The 17589-nt window shown below is 35.1% G+C and overlaps 2 protein-coding genes and 1 pseudogene across 2 annotated transcripts; 2 read left to right on the forward strand and 1 right to left on the reverse strand.

The window, feature by feature from the left end:
* Positions 1–1509: 1509 nt before the first annotated feature.
* Positions 1510–2710, forward strand: LOC116146872 (annotated as a pseudogene).
* Positions 2711–9159: 6449 nt separating this feature from the next.
* On the forward strand, positions 9160–12384 carry LOC116146833 (vacuolar protein sorting-associated protein 2 homolog 1). The gene is made up of 5 exons (XM_031432288.1): positions 9160–9418; positions 9582–9712; positions 10705–10809; positions 11722–11982; positions 12104–12384. The coding sequence occupies exons 1-5, from the start codon at positions 9382–9384 to the stop codon at positions 12239–12241; spliced, it is 672 nt and encodes a 223-aa protein (XP_031288148.1). The 5' UTR covers positions 9160–9381; the 3' UTR covers positions 12242–12384.
* A 1464-nt stretch (positions 12385–13848) lies between these two features.
* Positions 13849–15722, reverse strand: LOC116146873 (aldehyde oxidase GLOX1-like). The gene is made up of 3 exons (XM_031432318.1): positions 15387–15722; positions 15143–15303; positions 13849–15052 (listed from the first exon to the last, which is right to left on the reverse strand). The coding sequence occupies exons 1-3, from the start codon at positions 15720–15722 to the stop codon at positions 13849–13851; spliced, it is 1701 nt and encodes a 566-aa protein (XP_031288178.1).
* Positions 15723–17589: the final 1867 nt, after the last annotated feature.

Consider the following 17589-nt stretch of genomic DNA (forward strand, 5'->3'; position numbering starts at 1 on the left):
AGAATAATGCAACCTTCCAGACATAAAAATAGGTGGGAATGGGATTGTTTCTTCCCAACCATGCAGAAATCTGTGGTATGTATATACGTACATTAATTGAAGGGTGATATATATTCAAAATATTGTAACAGGTGCATGTGGAGCAACCCCGTTTAATATTAATCATGGTTGTGAGTTAGTTATAAAAGTATGATCATGTGGTTGAAAATGAATGATTAAATTGAGTAAGAGTAATTATGGTTGCGTTTTCACTCACGCTATTCAAGACAACCAACGCAACGCGTTTTCAACAACATCCATATCCATTCATCATTATCATTCTGCTTTTTCCACACCTACTTTTGTTTTCTCATTTGATTCCCACATTTTTTAAGGAATTCTTCTACCACAAAAGCCCATACCAAGCAAGTAGCCGCAAAGGCCCAGGCAGCTGTAGGGAACGTCCCTATAAATTCACTTTTCCTTTTCCCCCTCACCTTTTCAAATTAACACTCTGGCCCAATGACTGATTTTATCATCCATATATCAATCCCAAATTATTATAATATCATTTAGATTTAAAGTTTGTTAGAATAATATAACGGAGGTTCATTCAACTAGATAAATAAATAATAATTTTTACAAAAAAATAAAGATTAAAAAAAATAAGAAAATCTATTAGAAAAAACTATCTTTAAGTGGCCGAATAATTCGATGGAAACTCTTTGATATATTATTCAAGATGTTTTGAATTTGAGTCTCTTCTCGGATGCTAATATGGGATAGCTACTGAAGCTTTTATTTAGTTGATAGTTTTAAGGTCTTAGAAAATTAGTTGAGATATACGTAAATAGATTCAAATACCCATAAAATCTATTAGAAAAAGGATGAAAATGAGTTAATATTCAAACTTTAGAGACAAGGCATGGTTTATGGTTAAATGGTAATAGAAGCGCGTGGGAGTGAAATGAAGAGTTAAAAGTGAAGTGAGAGTTCACCTAATCTAATTAAAATATTATACTATATCTCATACGTCATCCACCAGTAAAAAGCTTCTCAAAAACCTGACACTAAAGTTAAAGTCATCTCTCTACCAGACAACTACAACTGCCACCCTGGCAATATCCCTCCTGCTATAATTTACCCGCACGCGCGGCACTGCCCTTTATTACTTTTTCCCTCTCAACCAAAAGTACAATCCCTCCTCCCCCAATTCTCTCTTCCCATTCCCATTTCAAATCCTTCCTCTTTTTTTTCTTCTCACTATCCGTACACAAAACATAACATAAACATAACATAGCCACATATAGCTAAACCCAACACTCTTCAGTTCGGTTTTAGTCTTAAGACTTCATTTTTTTTTTTTTTCTCTATCTGTCTACTTGCCTTCTAATTAATTTGTCTCTGCAGCTTTTGACGTTCTCTTAGCAGACATTAAAGCTCTTTACCTTACTCTTAAACTATACCCTTCCTGTCTTCTTATTGCATGTTTATTATTACTCTCTTCTTTCACTATAAATCCCCCACTTCCCCTTCTTGTGTTTTACTCTCAATTATTATTTAGCATGTATAGGAAAGATAGATCTTTAAGAGAAAATAATACTCTTCCTCAGAGGAGAAGAACTCCTTCTTTCTCTTCTTCTCTTCTTGATGCTATTTACCGTTCCATTGATGACTCAAATAACGGTACTAGTGGTGGTGGTGGTGGTGGTGGTGGTGGTGGTGAAGAGTTGAGTTTTCATAGAGAGAAAACCATGTTGAAAAAACAGAGGAATTATAGCACTGTCAAGCAGGGTGGTTCTCTCGATAAAAAATCTAATGCTGGACGGGCGATTATGATTGAGAACTGGATGGAGAAGCAAAATAGTCTTGGCTGCTCCTTGCATTTCAACAATTCTACTTCCAGCTCCTCGGATCTAGCTCTACTGGAGGTTTGTTCTCTTCCTCGAAGCAGAGTCTTCAAGTATAAGAGAAATCCGAAGATCGAAACCCGTTCGATACTCCTGAAATGTATGCATTTTGAGCAGAGGAACGAAGAAAACCATGCTCAACAAACGCCAAAGCGTGAAGGGGTGTGGATTCACAAAGACCAAGCTCAAAGCTATAAATATACGGTGAGTTAAAGAAAGTGAAGCAGCCCATTTCACCTGGTGGCCTCACACGAGTTTCTTGAACTCTATTTTCAGTTCAGGAAATGCAAGAAAGTAATTTTGGCACTGTAAGCTATGGAAAACGGAATTTCGATCGAAAATCAAAGTCTACATCTTCATCGGCTTCAAGATCTTGTTTGAGCAAAACACCATCTTCCACCGAGGTAAATACAGTTCTAGCAATGGCGGCATGAAAAGGTCAGTTAGATTTTATCCCGTTAGTGTCATTGTCGATGAAGATAGCAGACCTTGTGGCCATAAATTTATTTATGAAGATGATCCAAGTTTAATGCCATTACCGACTTCTCATCAACAAATTCTCAAGAATTGTTCGTTTAAAGAGGACCTGAAGAAGAACGAACTGGTTGGCACACTATTAGCCCAAGATTATCTCAGAGTAGTTATAATCCTAAAAGAAGGGTATTGGTGAATTCGTTTCAAGAGGGTTTGTTGATGAGAAGATGTTGAAAAGAAAAGATGATGCTTTGATTTATTCAAGTTCTGATCTCTTTGAGCTCGATCATCTTATTGGAATCGGAAGGTACAGAGAGGAGTTACCGGTTTATGAACTACTAATTTGAAAACAAATCAGCCATTGCAATGGATTTATTTTGTAGTTTTATCAATTATTGCGTTAATCATGTAATTAATTAATGATGGTTTGGGAATTTTTATTTTTGCTTCTTAACTTTTCGCTTGATGATCATGATCATTCACACATAAGGGAAGAGACAAGGATAACTAAAAAGTGAAAAAGTTAAAGCACACAACACATATCTTCCACCCATGGAGAAAAGTAAAAAACACCCTTACTTTTTCCCTGGCTCAGCACATGGCCTCAACGTCTTCTATATATAATTCCACTTACACATCAGTAATTAATTATGATTACAAACATGATTTTGATCTAGTGTTTTGCTAGTATCACTATCACCCCAGGACGGCATTGGATTGGTTGTGTATATGAGAAAAAAGAAAAGGGATTTTAATCCTTCCCTCAAAGAGTTTCACTTTAACAAAAGATCCATTTAGAATGAAATATTTCATAACAAAGTAGCTGGGCTGTGAAGAAACAATTTTAATGCGGTGTCTGTTGATATAGATTCTGAATAGTACGTAGTACTACCACTGTCGAGTGCCAACCGTACTAGTTACTACTACATGTTGAGGTTCCTTTTGCTTTTTACTTGTATAACCTTGTACAACCATCATTTGTTTAACGAGAATAAACTGGGAATTTACTTCGTTAGAGATATGATATCATTAAAATTGATTTGTGTACAATAATACCATCTAATATGCATGGTATTAAATATTGAATGTTTGAGACGAGATTACATCAAATCAATGTGAACCATGGGCGTTCACTAAACTGGCTCATTAGTTCAGTTGTTCAAACTAAACGCCAATCTATGAATGATCTTATGTCGTACAGACGACCAAATAATACAGATGAATTAGGTTAAAGACAATGCAAACACGTAGGGTCACGATGAAGAATCTCAAAGTCAAAATACAGCAGGATCTGACAAAATCCAAACCAACTTTTGTACCAAAGTAGAAATAAAAAGTCGTTTTTGTTATCAATTATAATAGATGTGGATGATAATATGAAATATCGACACCAGTGTCTTGGTAGTGGCCACCATGTGTGACTTGAGCACCAAAAGAAGCGAAAAAAAAAAAAAAAAAAAAAAATTAAAAAAAGGACTGAATGAAGGAATCAATCAAGAAACTTAACTTAAATTCCGAAAGCTGAAAATTAAAATGGGGAATTATGAAAGTAATAGCTCTGAAAAAGGCCATATATTATTCAGAATAATCAACCTTCCAACAATAAAAATAGGTGGGAATGGATTGTTTTCTCCAACCATGCAGAAATCTGTGGTATATATACGTACATTAATTGAAGGTGATATATATTCAAAATATTGTAACAGGTGCATGTGGAGCAACCCCGTTTAATATTAATCATGGTTGAAGCCAATTCAAAACCACTTACCGGCCGTGGGATTCTGATCATCTTGATGATCCTTCAGCCCTTCACATTTGTGATTTGTCTTAACACGAGGGTGCATGATTGGTCACCTGTAGATGTTGTCCACCTCAATTTGCAATAATCTGTTTCTGTGTAGGGTTGCCTTTGCCTTAGATCACCACCTTCCACATTCACTGTCACATTATGCAATGAACCATCACATACATGCATTAATTGGAAGATTAGTTTCAATAATTACTATATATATATATATATATGAATTAATGATCTGGGTGTCCCATTTTATACATTCAGAAAATCTATAAAATATGTAGGGTTACGATTTATCAGCACATATAATATCCCTAACACAGAGTTTGAGAAAAAAAAGCTTGTATACGAAATAAATTATATATTAAGGTAAATTAATTTCTTTCTCTTTTTCAATAATGAGTTTATGAAATATAAACGGTTTGTTGACTCCAGAATGATTATAAATGAACAAGATTCGATATCTAAAGAATTCTGAAAATTAATGAACTATCTGAGATAATCTCCAACTAGTTGTTTATATTGTTGTCAAGTTGGTAAGCCTCACTTTAAATTGATTAATAACTCTAAAACAAAAATAAATATATAAGTTTGTAATTTGATTTGGACATGAACATCACGGTTTTGGCTAGATGAGTTGGCCGTATAAGTATAAATTTTAATTGGATATTATAAATAATTAAATTATTTTGTTAACGATTTCCATGCATCTTATATTTAAATATCTAAAAAAAAAAAAAAAAGCTACTTAAAATTGATTTCTTAATTTTATTTTAGGAGATTGATCTGATGATGAGAAATTTTTATCCTTAGTTTTAAGTTATTTAAACTATTTCAGAATATAAGATTCAATCTCATAATTATCCAAAAAATTCTAGATTTTTTTTTAAACTCATCACAAACAAAATCAATGAGGCATTGGACAAAAGATAGTCGAAACTAAAAATTTGTGGTGAGTAATCTTTTGACCTCCACCTCCTAGTTTGAACTAAGCAATTATTCGAGGCATAATCATCTACGATTGTAAAACTGATAATCTTTGACCATCTCAATTCTACTCGTACCAAAAGAAGAAAGAAATGGAAAATTATTGATGAGGCCCTATTGTCAATTGTCATGGGCCCGGCACGTGCTTAGGCTTTGCCATTTGATTGAAAAACTAAAATATAAACCTCACGAACAGCGCGTGAAACTAATAAATGTTAACAGACGCACCGCACGTGACCAACGGCCTGTCTGTGCACGCTACTTAAAAGCATGTTCCACATGCACACGTGTGCCACGCATTAACGGTCCTTTATTTATTATTTAATTGGTGTACTTAAATTTTATGGTCAGAAATATGTCAGAAGGTTCACTCATAATATGTAGATGTAGAAAAGTAAAGTAAAACTCAGACGTCTTTATCTCGCGTGGGTAGTATCTCCAACCTTAAAAGGCAACTCAATGCGTTGTCACAGAAAGACAAGCTTTTCTCTCGATGTAAGGTAGCTGAATAATTAGCTTTCCCCACGCGCTTTTTAATGTTTCCAATACCAGCCGCTTAGCTTTATTTTTCGTTTTTAACCTATTCTAAATACTAAATTTATGTATTTAATTATAGGTGGGAGATGGTGTCGGATAAAAAATTTATGGGTAAAAAAATAGTTACATTTAACATATAGGTTAATAACCCACTCAATTTTCTTTTAAAAAGGTTTTTATTTTATAATATTTATAATTTGATTTCGTTAAATTTATAGTAAACTCATTCAAACTTTAATAAAAAAAAACTCTTTATATTTTCAATAATACCTCACAAAAATCTCTCATAACCCATGTGGTCGCAATTGTTTGGTAGTGAGACTATTATTGAGCAGACGAGACCCATACAGTTAATAATTGCGACTAATACTCGCGTTTGTGAAAGTGTTTGTCAGTGTAGTATCACTCTTATTTTTTAGGGAGAACGACTTACATGTACCCAGGTTTGTCGTAACGACAGTTGGTACCTAAAAGGTTTTAAAACGACAAATAGGTACCTTCCGTCATGTTCTGTTAGTGGTTTCTGTTTATTAATAGTGAAAAGACTAAAATGCCCTTAAAAGTTTGAATTTTAGTTTTTTATAAATTTAAAATTTCTAAAAACCCCCCTAAGTTTACAAATTTAACTAAATACCCCAATATATAAAATTTTTATAAAATAACAAAAAACCCCCGCCACCCCCAGTGCCAAATTCCGCCACCACCGCCGAATCTGGCCGAAAAGTTGCGTTACGACACAGACCCGTCGATCTATGTCGTACCGCGTCGATCTGGCCTTTTTTCGGTCAGATCCGTGGCTGATCTGCCGGAAAAGGCCAGATCTACGGCTAGATCCCACCGTCGACGCCCCAAAACTCCATCTGCGGCGTCGAAGGCCAGATCTAGCCGTATCTGGCCTTTTCCGGCCAGATCAGCCACGGATCTGGCCGGAAAAGGCCAGATCTGGCTGCTGCTTCGACGACCAGACTTGTCTTTTTCGGCCAGATCCGTGGCGATCTGACCGGAAAAGGCCAGATCGGCACGTTACTACACAGACCCAACGGGTCTATGTCGTAATGCAGTTTTCCGGCCAGATTCTGGCGATGGTGGCCGGAATCTGGCACTGGGGTGTTTTTATCATTTAACAACTTTTTATATATGGGGGTGTTTAATTAAATTAGCAAACCTAGGGTTTTTTTTAGATTTTTTAAATTTATAAAAAACTAAATTGAAACTTTGAAGGGATTTTAGTCTTTTCACTATTATAACGAAATCACTAACGGAACAGACGGAAGGTACTTATTGTCGTTTCAAACCTTTTGGGTACCAACTTGTCATTACGGTAAACTTTGGGTATGCACAAGTCGTTCGGCCTATTTTTTATAGTTTTATAATTCTGACCCCACACATTTTGTTGTAAATTTATTAACTTAAATGTTTTCAACTAAAATCCTAGACACATCCTTATTTAGGTGTATTACTTAAGAGATCTTGAATTCGAGTCCCTCCTAAGGTGTTAATAGGGATAACCACTAGAGTTCTTATCTAATTGATAATTTTAGGATTCTAAAAATTAATTGAGACACGCGTAAACTGACTCAACACCTTCGAGTTAAAAAAAAAAAAAAGAGTAAACGACATATTCCCACCCAGGTTTGACGAAATCTCAAGTTAGTACCCCTGGTTCCATTTATTCCAGATTCCCACCCTTAAAGTGACGGAAAAACGTTTGATGTAATGGTAAAGGGGTAAATTGGTCATTTTACATGGGCGCGCACGTTGCAGACCACCGCCCTTAACAGTCCTCTGGCGCACGTAACAGCCTCGTTTCCGACGTTTTTCGCTCTTTTCCGACGATTCTTCCACCCAAAATCACCCTTGTCACCACCATTTGAACCCCCATCCTCCCCTCTACAAAACCATACCATTCACAACCCCTCTCACTCGCCGATCTCAAGCCACGGCAACGAAAAATGACCGATGAACACGACTCTCAGCCTGCAAATGACGACGAAACGGTTGCGGGGACATAGGGTTTTTATAGATTTGGGATGGTGGTTGCTTTGGTGGTGTCCAATTGGATTTTCACAGCCGGAATTGACCGAAATCTAGTGAAGAACACCGAAACCCTAAGCCTAACGGTGCCGACGATTGGAGGGGCAAATGAGTCCGGAACCAGAGGGGTTTTGGACGACGACTACGGGGAAGCTGATGGAGGTGACCAGGGGGTTCGACGTCGTCGGAAACAGACTAGATCGGGCTGTTTCCGGCGAGGGTGTTTTTTGATATATTTGAAATAAAAATGGTAAGTTTTGTAATTCTACTAATTTAGGGGTTAAAACTAATTTATTAATTTAGGTTAAGGACATTATGGTAATTACACCATTTAAACCCTAAAAATCATAACACTGTTACTTTAGGTGCGAATTTGGAATAATGGAATTAGTGGTACTAACTTGAGATTTCGTCAAACCATGGTGGAAATATGTCGTTTACTTTACTACTATGTTTTTGTAAGAAAATACTTATAATCAAGGATGGAGAAGGCCATGGGACAAAACCGTAGAATAATACTACACATACATCATTCTCATACAATATTTCTCATACAACATTATGTGGCAAGATGTGATTGGATGAAAGTTTAATTTTAACTTTAAATTAGCCAATCATATCTTGCCAAATAATGTTGTATGAAAATATTGTATGAAAATGATGTATGTGTAGTATTACTCCAAAACCGTATCCGCTGGGGAGAAAAATGGCCGATATGTATATTATCGAATAATTAAAACGAAATTCTGTAAAAACATAAAAAAAAGAAAAGAATAAATTCTGTAATTTCTCTTGATATCATATAAGTAGTTAAAAATTAATAAAAGAAAATATTCTTCACTGATAGTGATTCAGTGCAAAGCCAAAGTGGAGGGGTAAATAGTAGGTCGAGAAGCGAGGAAAACCTGCACTGAGCACTGAGCACTGAGCAGTGCCTCTTTCAATTGACAAATGACTATTCCTCAGAAGCAATGAAGATTGGAATTTGTGGAGTTGGTTGCGTTTTGGGTGCGGTTTTGTCAGACGCTGGCTCTATAAAAAGCTTAAAAGAATACTGTTCTCTGAAAACGGGGCTCAAAATTGGTTGTCACCATTACTTGTTTTCGAGATGGTTAAAAGTAAAAGCTGTTATAGCAGTATTACAAGACAAAGAAAACTATCATTCTAGTTAGAGCTGTGCAAAAAAACCTGAACCCCAAAATATTTATCGAAAATAGAAAAAAAAGAAAAATACTAAGAAATTTGCAGGTAAAGGGTTCCTGCATTTCCGGCTACTATAAATGGGCTAAAACGAAGCAAAATATCGATGGGCTCAAACTAAGCAAATATTGGGTAGCCACACAGCTATATTTGGGCCCCAATGGAAGCCCGAATGTTCAACAAAAAGTCCTGAATAGACTAAAAAAATTAAAATGGGGAGATAGGCTAAGGCCACTGACGTGTAAAACCAAAATGGGATATTTTAAAATTTTCATTCCTTAACTACTACACCATATTACCATACCGCGTAAGCAGCCTGTTCTGTTCAGAGGATCAAAACCTTTAAGAATTATTCTCGTCAATAGAGTTGAAATCTAGAGAGCGAGGCTGTACGTCTTCAGATCGAGATCGAGATCATCGGATTTGTTTGGTTAGTAATTTTGTGGTTTGATCATCATCATCATCATGAGTTTCCTCTTCGGCAAAAAGAAAACCCCTGCAGGTTCGTTTCTTTGTTCAATCCTAGTTGGTTCTAATTAATGTTGGTCTATTTCGTTATTATTTGTCTAGTTTTGTATTACGATGGAGAAATTGTATGAATTGCTTATTTTATGTCGGATGATATCATGTGTCGTTCTTAAGCTAATGGGGATTGTCGTTTTTAGAACTTCTGCGGGAGAATAAGAGGATGTTGGATAAATCTATAAGAGAAATAGAGAGGGAAAGACAAGGTCTACAAACGCAAGAGAAGAAACTTATTACAGAGATTAAGAAAAGTGCCAAACAAGGACAGATGGTGCGTTTTTATTACTCTCTTCTTAATTATTTATTTAATTGGTATCATGTACAATATTTAATTGTTTATCTCTGCTGGTAGCATGTTTTGAATTGCACAGTGTAAGTGTTTTAGTTGTTGTATGCTGATCATCTGGATGAGATTAACTCTTTAAGAACTTGTTCTCACTGTATTTCTTGCATTGTGTTTTTCATGTAACTGCCGCTCACAAATCTTAAGTTTATAGGTTTTGGGTTTGATTAATTGAAGTCTGAACATAATGACAACCAAAAATATGGCTTATTATGGTGTAGATTTAACATTTAGAATGTTTACTTCATATCTTAGTTTTTGTGTATGAATGTCAAAATAGAGTGCTGATTGCTCTCTTATTGGGGTGAATAATCAGGTATACAATTTGCCAACTGTTATTTTTAGTCTCTGCATTGGTAGAACATCTTTGTAAATCTTTTCATTCCTTGAAAAATTGTTTACACAAAACAAAACCTTTTTGACCATTGTGTCAGGTCATAAATTTGGCACTATTGTTGCATGAGCTGTTTATGTATCTTTATTGTATCAGGTTAGTTGCAACATGTAATTTGTTTTCCTTGACACTTCCTTTATCTTGTATTGTAACATATTCACCGTTGAGTGATGCATAAAGTTAATATGACTAGAATAATGGTAAGGTGGGTTTTGAAGTTTATTAAACTTACATAAATTTTTGTCGATAAATTGGAGGATTCAATGCCTTTTTTTAAGAATTTATATATTGATTTTACATGCTTCTATTGACAAGAAGTGGGCCAATGCTTTGCATGTTTGAGTATGGTTCTTGATTTGTGAATGATTGTAAGCTTTGAAAATGAATCTTGGGTTAATTGTGGTAATCAAAATTACAAAGTGATTTGACATGATGTATGCATATATACTAGTACGTGCAAATGCAACATGGCTATGGTACCTGCCTCTCATGGATGTATTTGCATTTGCTGTAATTTTTTTCCCAGGGAGCTGTGAAGGTGATGGCAAAAGACCTTATTAGAACACGTCATCAAATTGAAAAATTTTACAAGCTTAAGTCACAACTCCAGGGTGTATCTCTTAGAATTCAGGTATATTTTGCTCCCTATTACTTATGCATTCTCACTTATATCATAAACTCATCCTTTTGCAGTTTTTCATTTGTCAACTTCTTTAGGCCTGGTGTATGTATTTTTCTCCTAAATGTTGTTACAGTGTAATAAAGATGGAAGTAGCAAAAAATTAAGTGATTTTTTGAGAAACCCGACATCGGCAGCTAATTATATTAATTTTAGAAAAAGTGACAAGTTTTTTTGTTAATGCTAAAGTATATTATAATGATTGGACATTTCTATGAAGTTGAAAGATTACAAATTTGCTTGACCTCAGTCTGATAATGTTGCTGTAACTACAAAATTTATAATTATTTGCCTCCCCTATTTGAGAGGCACTTGCTTGCAAAGCTATTTAGGTGAGTTATGGCATCATTATTCCTTGGATGATGGAGGACTCTGAATAGATTCAGGGGCGATCCATGCTAGTTACCAGATATTATCTTTTTACTTAATCGGGCATTTGAAATTTATTTGCAACCCATCAGCCACTGTGAAACAGGTTTTGTTTTTCTTTATTCTGTAAGTACAAATTTGTTTCATTGTTTTTTATGTTATTGTCCTGGCTATGCTATATTATTGCAATTTAAATTAAGTATGATAGTCACCATAGTTATTTATTTTATTTGCCTTGGTATCTTCCACCATGACAATTCAAATTACTTGCTATTGGTTCTTATTACAGATTTCTAATAATTATCTTTTTCAAAAAGGTGCTAATTGACTCAGAATTGCAGATAGGGATTCATATATAGTTGATTCTAATTAACTAGTGTGTGTATTTCAGTTATGAGCTTTAATATTGCACTCTTTTACTTTGCAAAACCTACGAATTGTTTGCTGTTGTCCAACTGTGTATTAAAATTGGAAATTCTTTTGGTTGGGTGATAGACATTGAAATCAACACAAGCAATGGGAGAGGCAATGAAAGGTGTGACAAAAGCAATGGGCCAAATGAATAGGCAGATGAACTTGCCATCACTGCAGAAAATTATGCAAGAATTTGAGAAACAAAATGAGAAGATGGAAATGGTGACTGAGGTCATGGGTGATGCGATTGATGATGCTTTAGAAGGAGATGAGGAAGAGGAAGAAACAGAAGAACTGGTGAATCAGGTTCTTGATGAGATTGGAATCGACATCAATCAAGAGGTATTAACATACTTTATATACTGCCTTCCAGATGGTGTATTCGCCATCGTTGATTTATCTTTTATTGAAATTAATGTGTTGAGCTGCAATAACAATGATTTTGATGTTGTAATTAATGCAGCTTGTGAATGCTCCATCTTCTGCCGTTGCGGCACCTGCTGCAAAGGGCAAGGTTGCACAAGCGGAAACAGCAGCAAATGATGACAGTGGGATAGATAGTGAGTTGCAGGCAAGGTTAGACAATTTAAGAAGAATGTAATATGTCTATTGTACAATATAGATACCAGCTCAAATGTGAGAGTTCATTTGGGGCATGTAATATTTGTGAAAATTCTGCCAGAATTTGTTGACTCGGGGTTTGAGACAAATGGAGATTTTAATGATATTATTTTTACTGTAAAATTGTGCATGCATATGAAAAACCTCTATACGAATGCGTTTATATGCCAACAATACATGTTTCCATTAGCCAAGTAATTGAGCTCTTAACGGGTTAAGCTCCAATTAAGTACTTAAATGGGTTTTATATTGCATTATTTTGTGTATGCATAAATGCATATCAGAAAACTATCATATTGCATTTAGGGAGCGTTTGGATAGGGGGTATATAAGATAATAAGAATAATCTTTATTTATTTTACAAGGTTTCGGTGTTTGATTTACAAGTAATAAAGTATTACGGGAATATTTTATTGCAAATATAGTGTTTATTGTTGGTAATGTGAAAGGTAATTTGATACCCTCTCCCACCCCTGGGATTAAAACATTATTAGGGTAATCTGATTTTTCTACCTATTTTGTCTTTAATTAAAAACCATTTCGGACACAATTGCCCTTAAACGTCTACTAAATAACAATTAGCTCAGCCCTCCTACATATGAGAAATTAGCTAAAATATTCTAGTCACAAAAAAGTTTAAAATTTAACAAAATATCTCTAGTCATCCAAGATCACTGCCAGTTGTGACTCACTACCGCAAGTTGCCGACATCAGTTGCTGTAATGATGTATGACCGGAGGGATCTGGCTGGTCGTGTGTCGGTAAGACGTTTTTCAATAAAAAGGGTGAGATCTGGTATTTTTATGGCCATTTCACGGCAAAAGATGTAGCCATTATCAATATTTCTACGCACATTTTTGTTAATTTTAGTCTAACGAGAGTCATTTGAAAAACAACAATCACTCTTTTAATTCAATAAAGGGATATTATCATCTAGAGTACACTTCTTTAGAAATATACATTTAGAGGACACAATTTTGAGGAATCGATTGTTAAAAGACACTTTTAAAAATTCTCCTCTAAGGACATTTTGCGCTGTAAACACACCCCCCCCCCCCCCCCCCCCCCCCCAAAAAAAAAATGTATAACTATATAAGTTAAAAAATTAAAAGCAATATATTAAAAAAAAATTCTAAAATGCAGAGTATAGTAAAAAATAAAAAATATCTGTCAACTTAATTTATTGAAGAATCTCATTGAAATGAAAGGTGTATTTTTAATTAATTTTGGCCTAACATTGTATTTATAGTTTCACCCAAAAATCAAGAGATAAGTCTTGTTTTAAGAACATGATCTCTGTTCGTTATCTTCGAGACATTTTACACCACCCTGTATATAGGCAAGGACTTTATGTAGTTCAACTTATTTTAGAGAGTTAATTTTTTCCCATTAACCTTCTCTACATGTCTTGTTCGCAATGAAAAGAAATTTGGGTTTGAAATCAGTTAAAGGAGATGCACTTATCTGTCCGACCGATGAATATTAAATTTCATTAGATATAACTACAAAAGCAAAGAATTTGTATGGAAAAATATAGTAAGACAGACGAACAAACGTAATTATTTTTATAGCACTAGGTGTAATGATCTACTTGATTTGAACCCATATGGAAGAGCTTGGAACTCCTTTGTAAACGACGGAGAGAAGATAATACCCAGGGGGAGCTACTTCACCCGACCTAGGTGCTTTAACTATAAGGTTGTGAACTCTTGACTGAATCCAAGCGTTGCTATCCACATCCACCAAACCTAATATAAGGAGCCTTTGATTCATTGAGATACCATGCGTTGTGAAAGCTGGTGCGTACATTGTAACTTTTACTTCATTCTTATTAAGTATGGGCTCATTTGACCTAACCTTCACCGACAACTGTTTGTCATAGCTTATCACCTTGTCTAACAACTCATCCACTATCTGTTGTCTTAGTCCAGCCAACGATGGATCCAAGTAAGGTGGGGAAAATTTCTCAACCCTAAGCTCCGTGGGATACTTGGCATTAAAGTCGTATCCATCATGAGTATTGCTGCCTGCTACAAGAACTTTTCCGTCTGGTAGCATCACGGCTGATGAATGGTACATTCTCGGAATGGTTGAAGGGGCTAACTCCTTGAACCTTTGGCCACTTAGTCCTTTAGGCATGTATAAAACAGGGGCGAAATTAGGGTCCTCTGCATCATTCCATGCTGAAGTACCTGTTTTTGCACCATTAAGCATTAGTACATCTGCGTTTGGAAGAATCATCATATCCCCCATTACACGAGGTGATGGCATCTTTTCTATCTTCCAAACTGAATTGGGCTCGTTGATTTGTATTCTTCCGCAATCTTGTAATGCAGGCAAGAATTTCTTTTGAGTCTCAGCGTAATAAAATGAATCCCAAGGTGCGCCACCGCAAACCAAGACTTCAGCGTTGGTCTTCTTAAGCGAGCCAAGTTTGAGTCTTAAAGGGAGGAGAACAGACATTCCCGATGCAGGGTAATTGCGGGAGCCACCAGGGAGAACTGGGAACTCACGGACAACTGTGTTAATTTTAGGGTCGAGCAAGATTGATCGGTTGTTCGAGAAAATGAAGAGATTGCCATCGGGGGAGAGGTGGACAAAAGGGTATAAGTTATTCTCTATCACAAAAGGTGTTTGAGCATTGAGCAGATCCCGAGTTTGTTGAAGCAAAGGGAAGAAGGTGGGGTTCTTATTGGTTTGTCCTTCTGTTGGAATGTATTCGTAACTCAAGGCACCACGCCCACCAAACACCATGAATCCACCATTAGGTAAGGTTACTTGTGTTGAATACCTACGGCCATCAAACAAAAATTATTTCCAAGAAATAAATTTTAGAAAAAAAAAAAAAAAATCAATTATGGAAGTGTATAGATGAATATACCATCGAGGATCTGCAAGTGATGCTGGGTATTCTCTCCAGTCACATTTTTCGCATGTGGAGAGGTATCTAACAGTGTTGGCTCCTTTTCCATTACCTCCAGTGCCAACCAAGTTTCCGTCCACTGTGAGGCCTCCTGATGAGCACCATGTGTCGTGCTCAATCTGTGTCACACAACCATTACACCGTTTAGCCAAAATAAGGAAACCAAAAAAAATCAAATCAAATTCATTATTCATTTAAGTACCTTGAGAGCTGTCAATTTTGCTGTTTCATAATCATATAAGACTGAATGACACCAACAGTCTAGTTCACCAGTCTCCTCGTTCGCAATACGACAAGGCATCTTTTCAGGAGGCAATGGAATCTTTGATGTCCTCCAAACAGTGGCATCATACATCAAAACTTTGTTTAGTTTTGGAAGCAAGATTGCATGCATGGCTGAGACACCGGAGTTTTCAGATACCAACTCCCATTGGCCATTAAAATTAGTTAATCCAATGGGGACATTGAGAAATTCGTCTGCATACCCCGAAACGAACAAAAGAGAAAGAAAACACAACAGTTTGTAAATGGTTACCATAGTATTATGTCTTTGCTTTTGCTTTTGCTTTGATTGCATTATTAATTTTCACAAGAGACTCTCTCTATTTATAAGGTTCTCTAGCTTCCCTCCAGTCAACCTCCATCTTTTGAACAATTTGAGGTTGTGAAATGTTAGTTAAAGAATATGCTAAAAATAAATTTAATTTGTTCTTCGTTTCGAGGAAATTATCATAGTTGTTAATTAGTTAGGTGTTACAGCAAGAAACAAATGTTAGTTTTAACAGAAAGACGGTTTGTATGAAAAACCATTCCTCTTTAACTAAAAGTATTTTGTTGACAGAGAATCCATAAGCGAATCCAAAATCTAAACAACAAGGATTGACTTACAACTCAATCTTATAAATTTTTTCTCATAATTATGACGTGTTAACTAGCAATTAGTCAGCTTATAATTGGGAAGACAAAACCCATTATGTCAGCTTACAATTGGGCAACATGACTCATTATTGGACAACGAGATCCATTACGAGCTGACCAATCGCGAGTTGTTATATTTGGGTTGTAAGTGTATTTTTGCCCAAATCTAAATTAGCATGAGTTTAAAATATAGCAGTATGCCTCAATTTTAATTGCGCTAACTTCTATAAAAAGAGTGACATTAAATATCTAATACGAAAACTTTGAATTTTATTATTAGAAAAAATAAAATTGTATGATGGTGCTTGAATCAAATAATGATTTAGGTTCATGTAGAGATAAGTTAAATATGCATTCAGGACATCACAGATTCACAATAAAATATTTTGCTTTACAATAAGTTATATTAACGACTTGTCCCTTTAAGCTTTTATCTATATTAATAGTCATCTCTATATCTCTATCACCAAAAACAAATGAAAATAGAGTGTAAATTGAAATGGTGGAGGAAACAAAAATGATTTTTTGAATAAATTAATTATGGATCAGTGAAGAATAGTGTAAAAACTTCTACATTGGAAACCACCACTTAGTGACATGATGTTAAAAGAGTAAAAAAAGATCTAACATGGTTCATAGGTTCGAGTCCTCTTGATGATAAAAGAGCAAGAAGATGATCTAATATGGTTTTCCAATAGGTGGCCCCTTGAGGGTAAAAGAGTAAGAGGAGGATCTAATATGATCTCCCGAGTTCGAGTCTCCACAGTTGTTAATAGGGGTGACCACTGGAGCTTGTACCCGACCAATAATTTCAGAGTCCTGAAAGATTAATTGAGATGCGCGTAAGTTAACTTGAACATCCTTGATCATCAAAAAAAAAAAAAAAGAAAAAAACTTCTAGATTGAAGATGGTACTCAGTACCCTAGGTGCACTTCAAAATTCTATGAATTGGATTATCACCTCTATTTTCTAATAACATCCCAATATATACGTAAAAATAAATTTTTACGGTATTTTAGTATAAGGATAAGTCGATGTCAAAATTCTATGTTTCTATACTTTTTTACGGTATTTTATTATAACAATAAGTACATGTTTACGTTTCAATAAATTTTTACAGATTTTTGGCATAAGGATAAATAAATGTCGAAATTCTACGTTTTAATAACTTTTACTGTATTAAGCACGAGTAAATTTGTGTATTAAGTTATTTATTGTCTAGTAAAATTAATCCTATTACATATGCATCCATTTAAAAAAAAAAAAAAATTCCCAGTATAGGAAGAGAGACATGAATAAATATGAATGTAATTATTACTCATCGAAGCATCTAATACCATTTCATTAATCCTAGCTTGTTTTATATAAAAGTTAAACAATCCCATTTTAATTTATTTTAGGAATAAAAAATACAGTCTAGAAACCAAAAGAAGTTTCTTTTCATGACTCTTCAACATACTGGCTCCTCTCAAATCAAATCATAATT

The sequence above is a fragment of the Pistacia vera genome, unplaced genomic scaffold, assembly GCF_008641045.1.
Source record: "Pistacia vera cultivar Batoury unplaced genomic scaffold, PisVer_v2 Contig483, whole genome shotgun sequence".
NCBI classification, from domain to species: Eukaryota; Viridiplantae; Streptophyta; class Magnoliopsida; order Sapindales; family Anacardiaceae; genus Pistacia; species Pistacia vera.

Excerpts from the sequence above, each read along its gene's own strand:
- LOC116146833 (XM_031432288.1), top strand. The coding sequence starts at position 9,382 with ATGAGTTTCCTCTTCGGCAAAAAGAAAACCCCTGCAG. Across the intron at positions 9,419-9,581 it reads CAAAAAGAAAACCCCTGCAG|AACTTCTGCGGGAGAATAAG; the intron begins GTTCGTTTCTTT and ends TGTCGTTTTTAG. Across the intron at positions 10,810-11,721 it reads GTGTATCTCTTAGAATTCAG|ACATTGAAATCAACACAAGC; the intron begins GTATATTTTGCT and ends GTTGGGTGATAG.
- LOC116146873 (XM_031432318.1), bottom strand. The coding sequence starts at position 15,722 with ATGGTAACCATTTACAAACTGTTGTGTTTTCTTTCTCTTTTGTTCGTT. Across the intron at positions 15,304-15,386 it reads CAAAATTGACAGCTCTCAAG|ATTGAGCACGACACATGGTG; the intron begins GTACTTAAATGA and ends TGTGTGACACAG. Across the intron at positions 15,053-15,142 it reads TCACTTGCAGATCCTCGATG|GTATTCAACACAAGTAACCT; the intron begins GTATATTCATCT and ends TGATGGCCGTAG.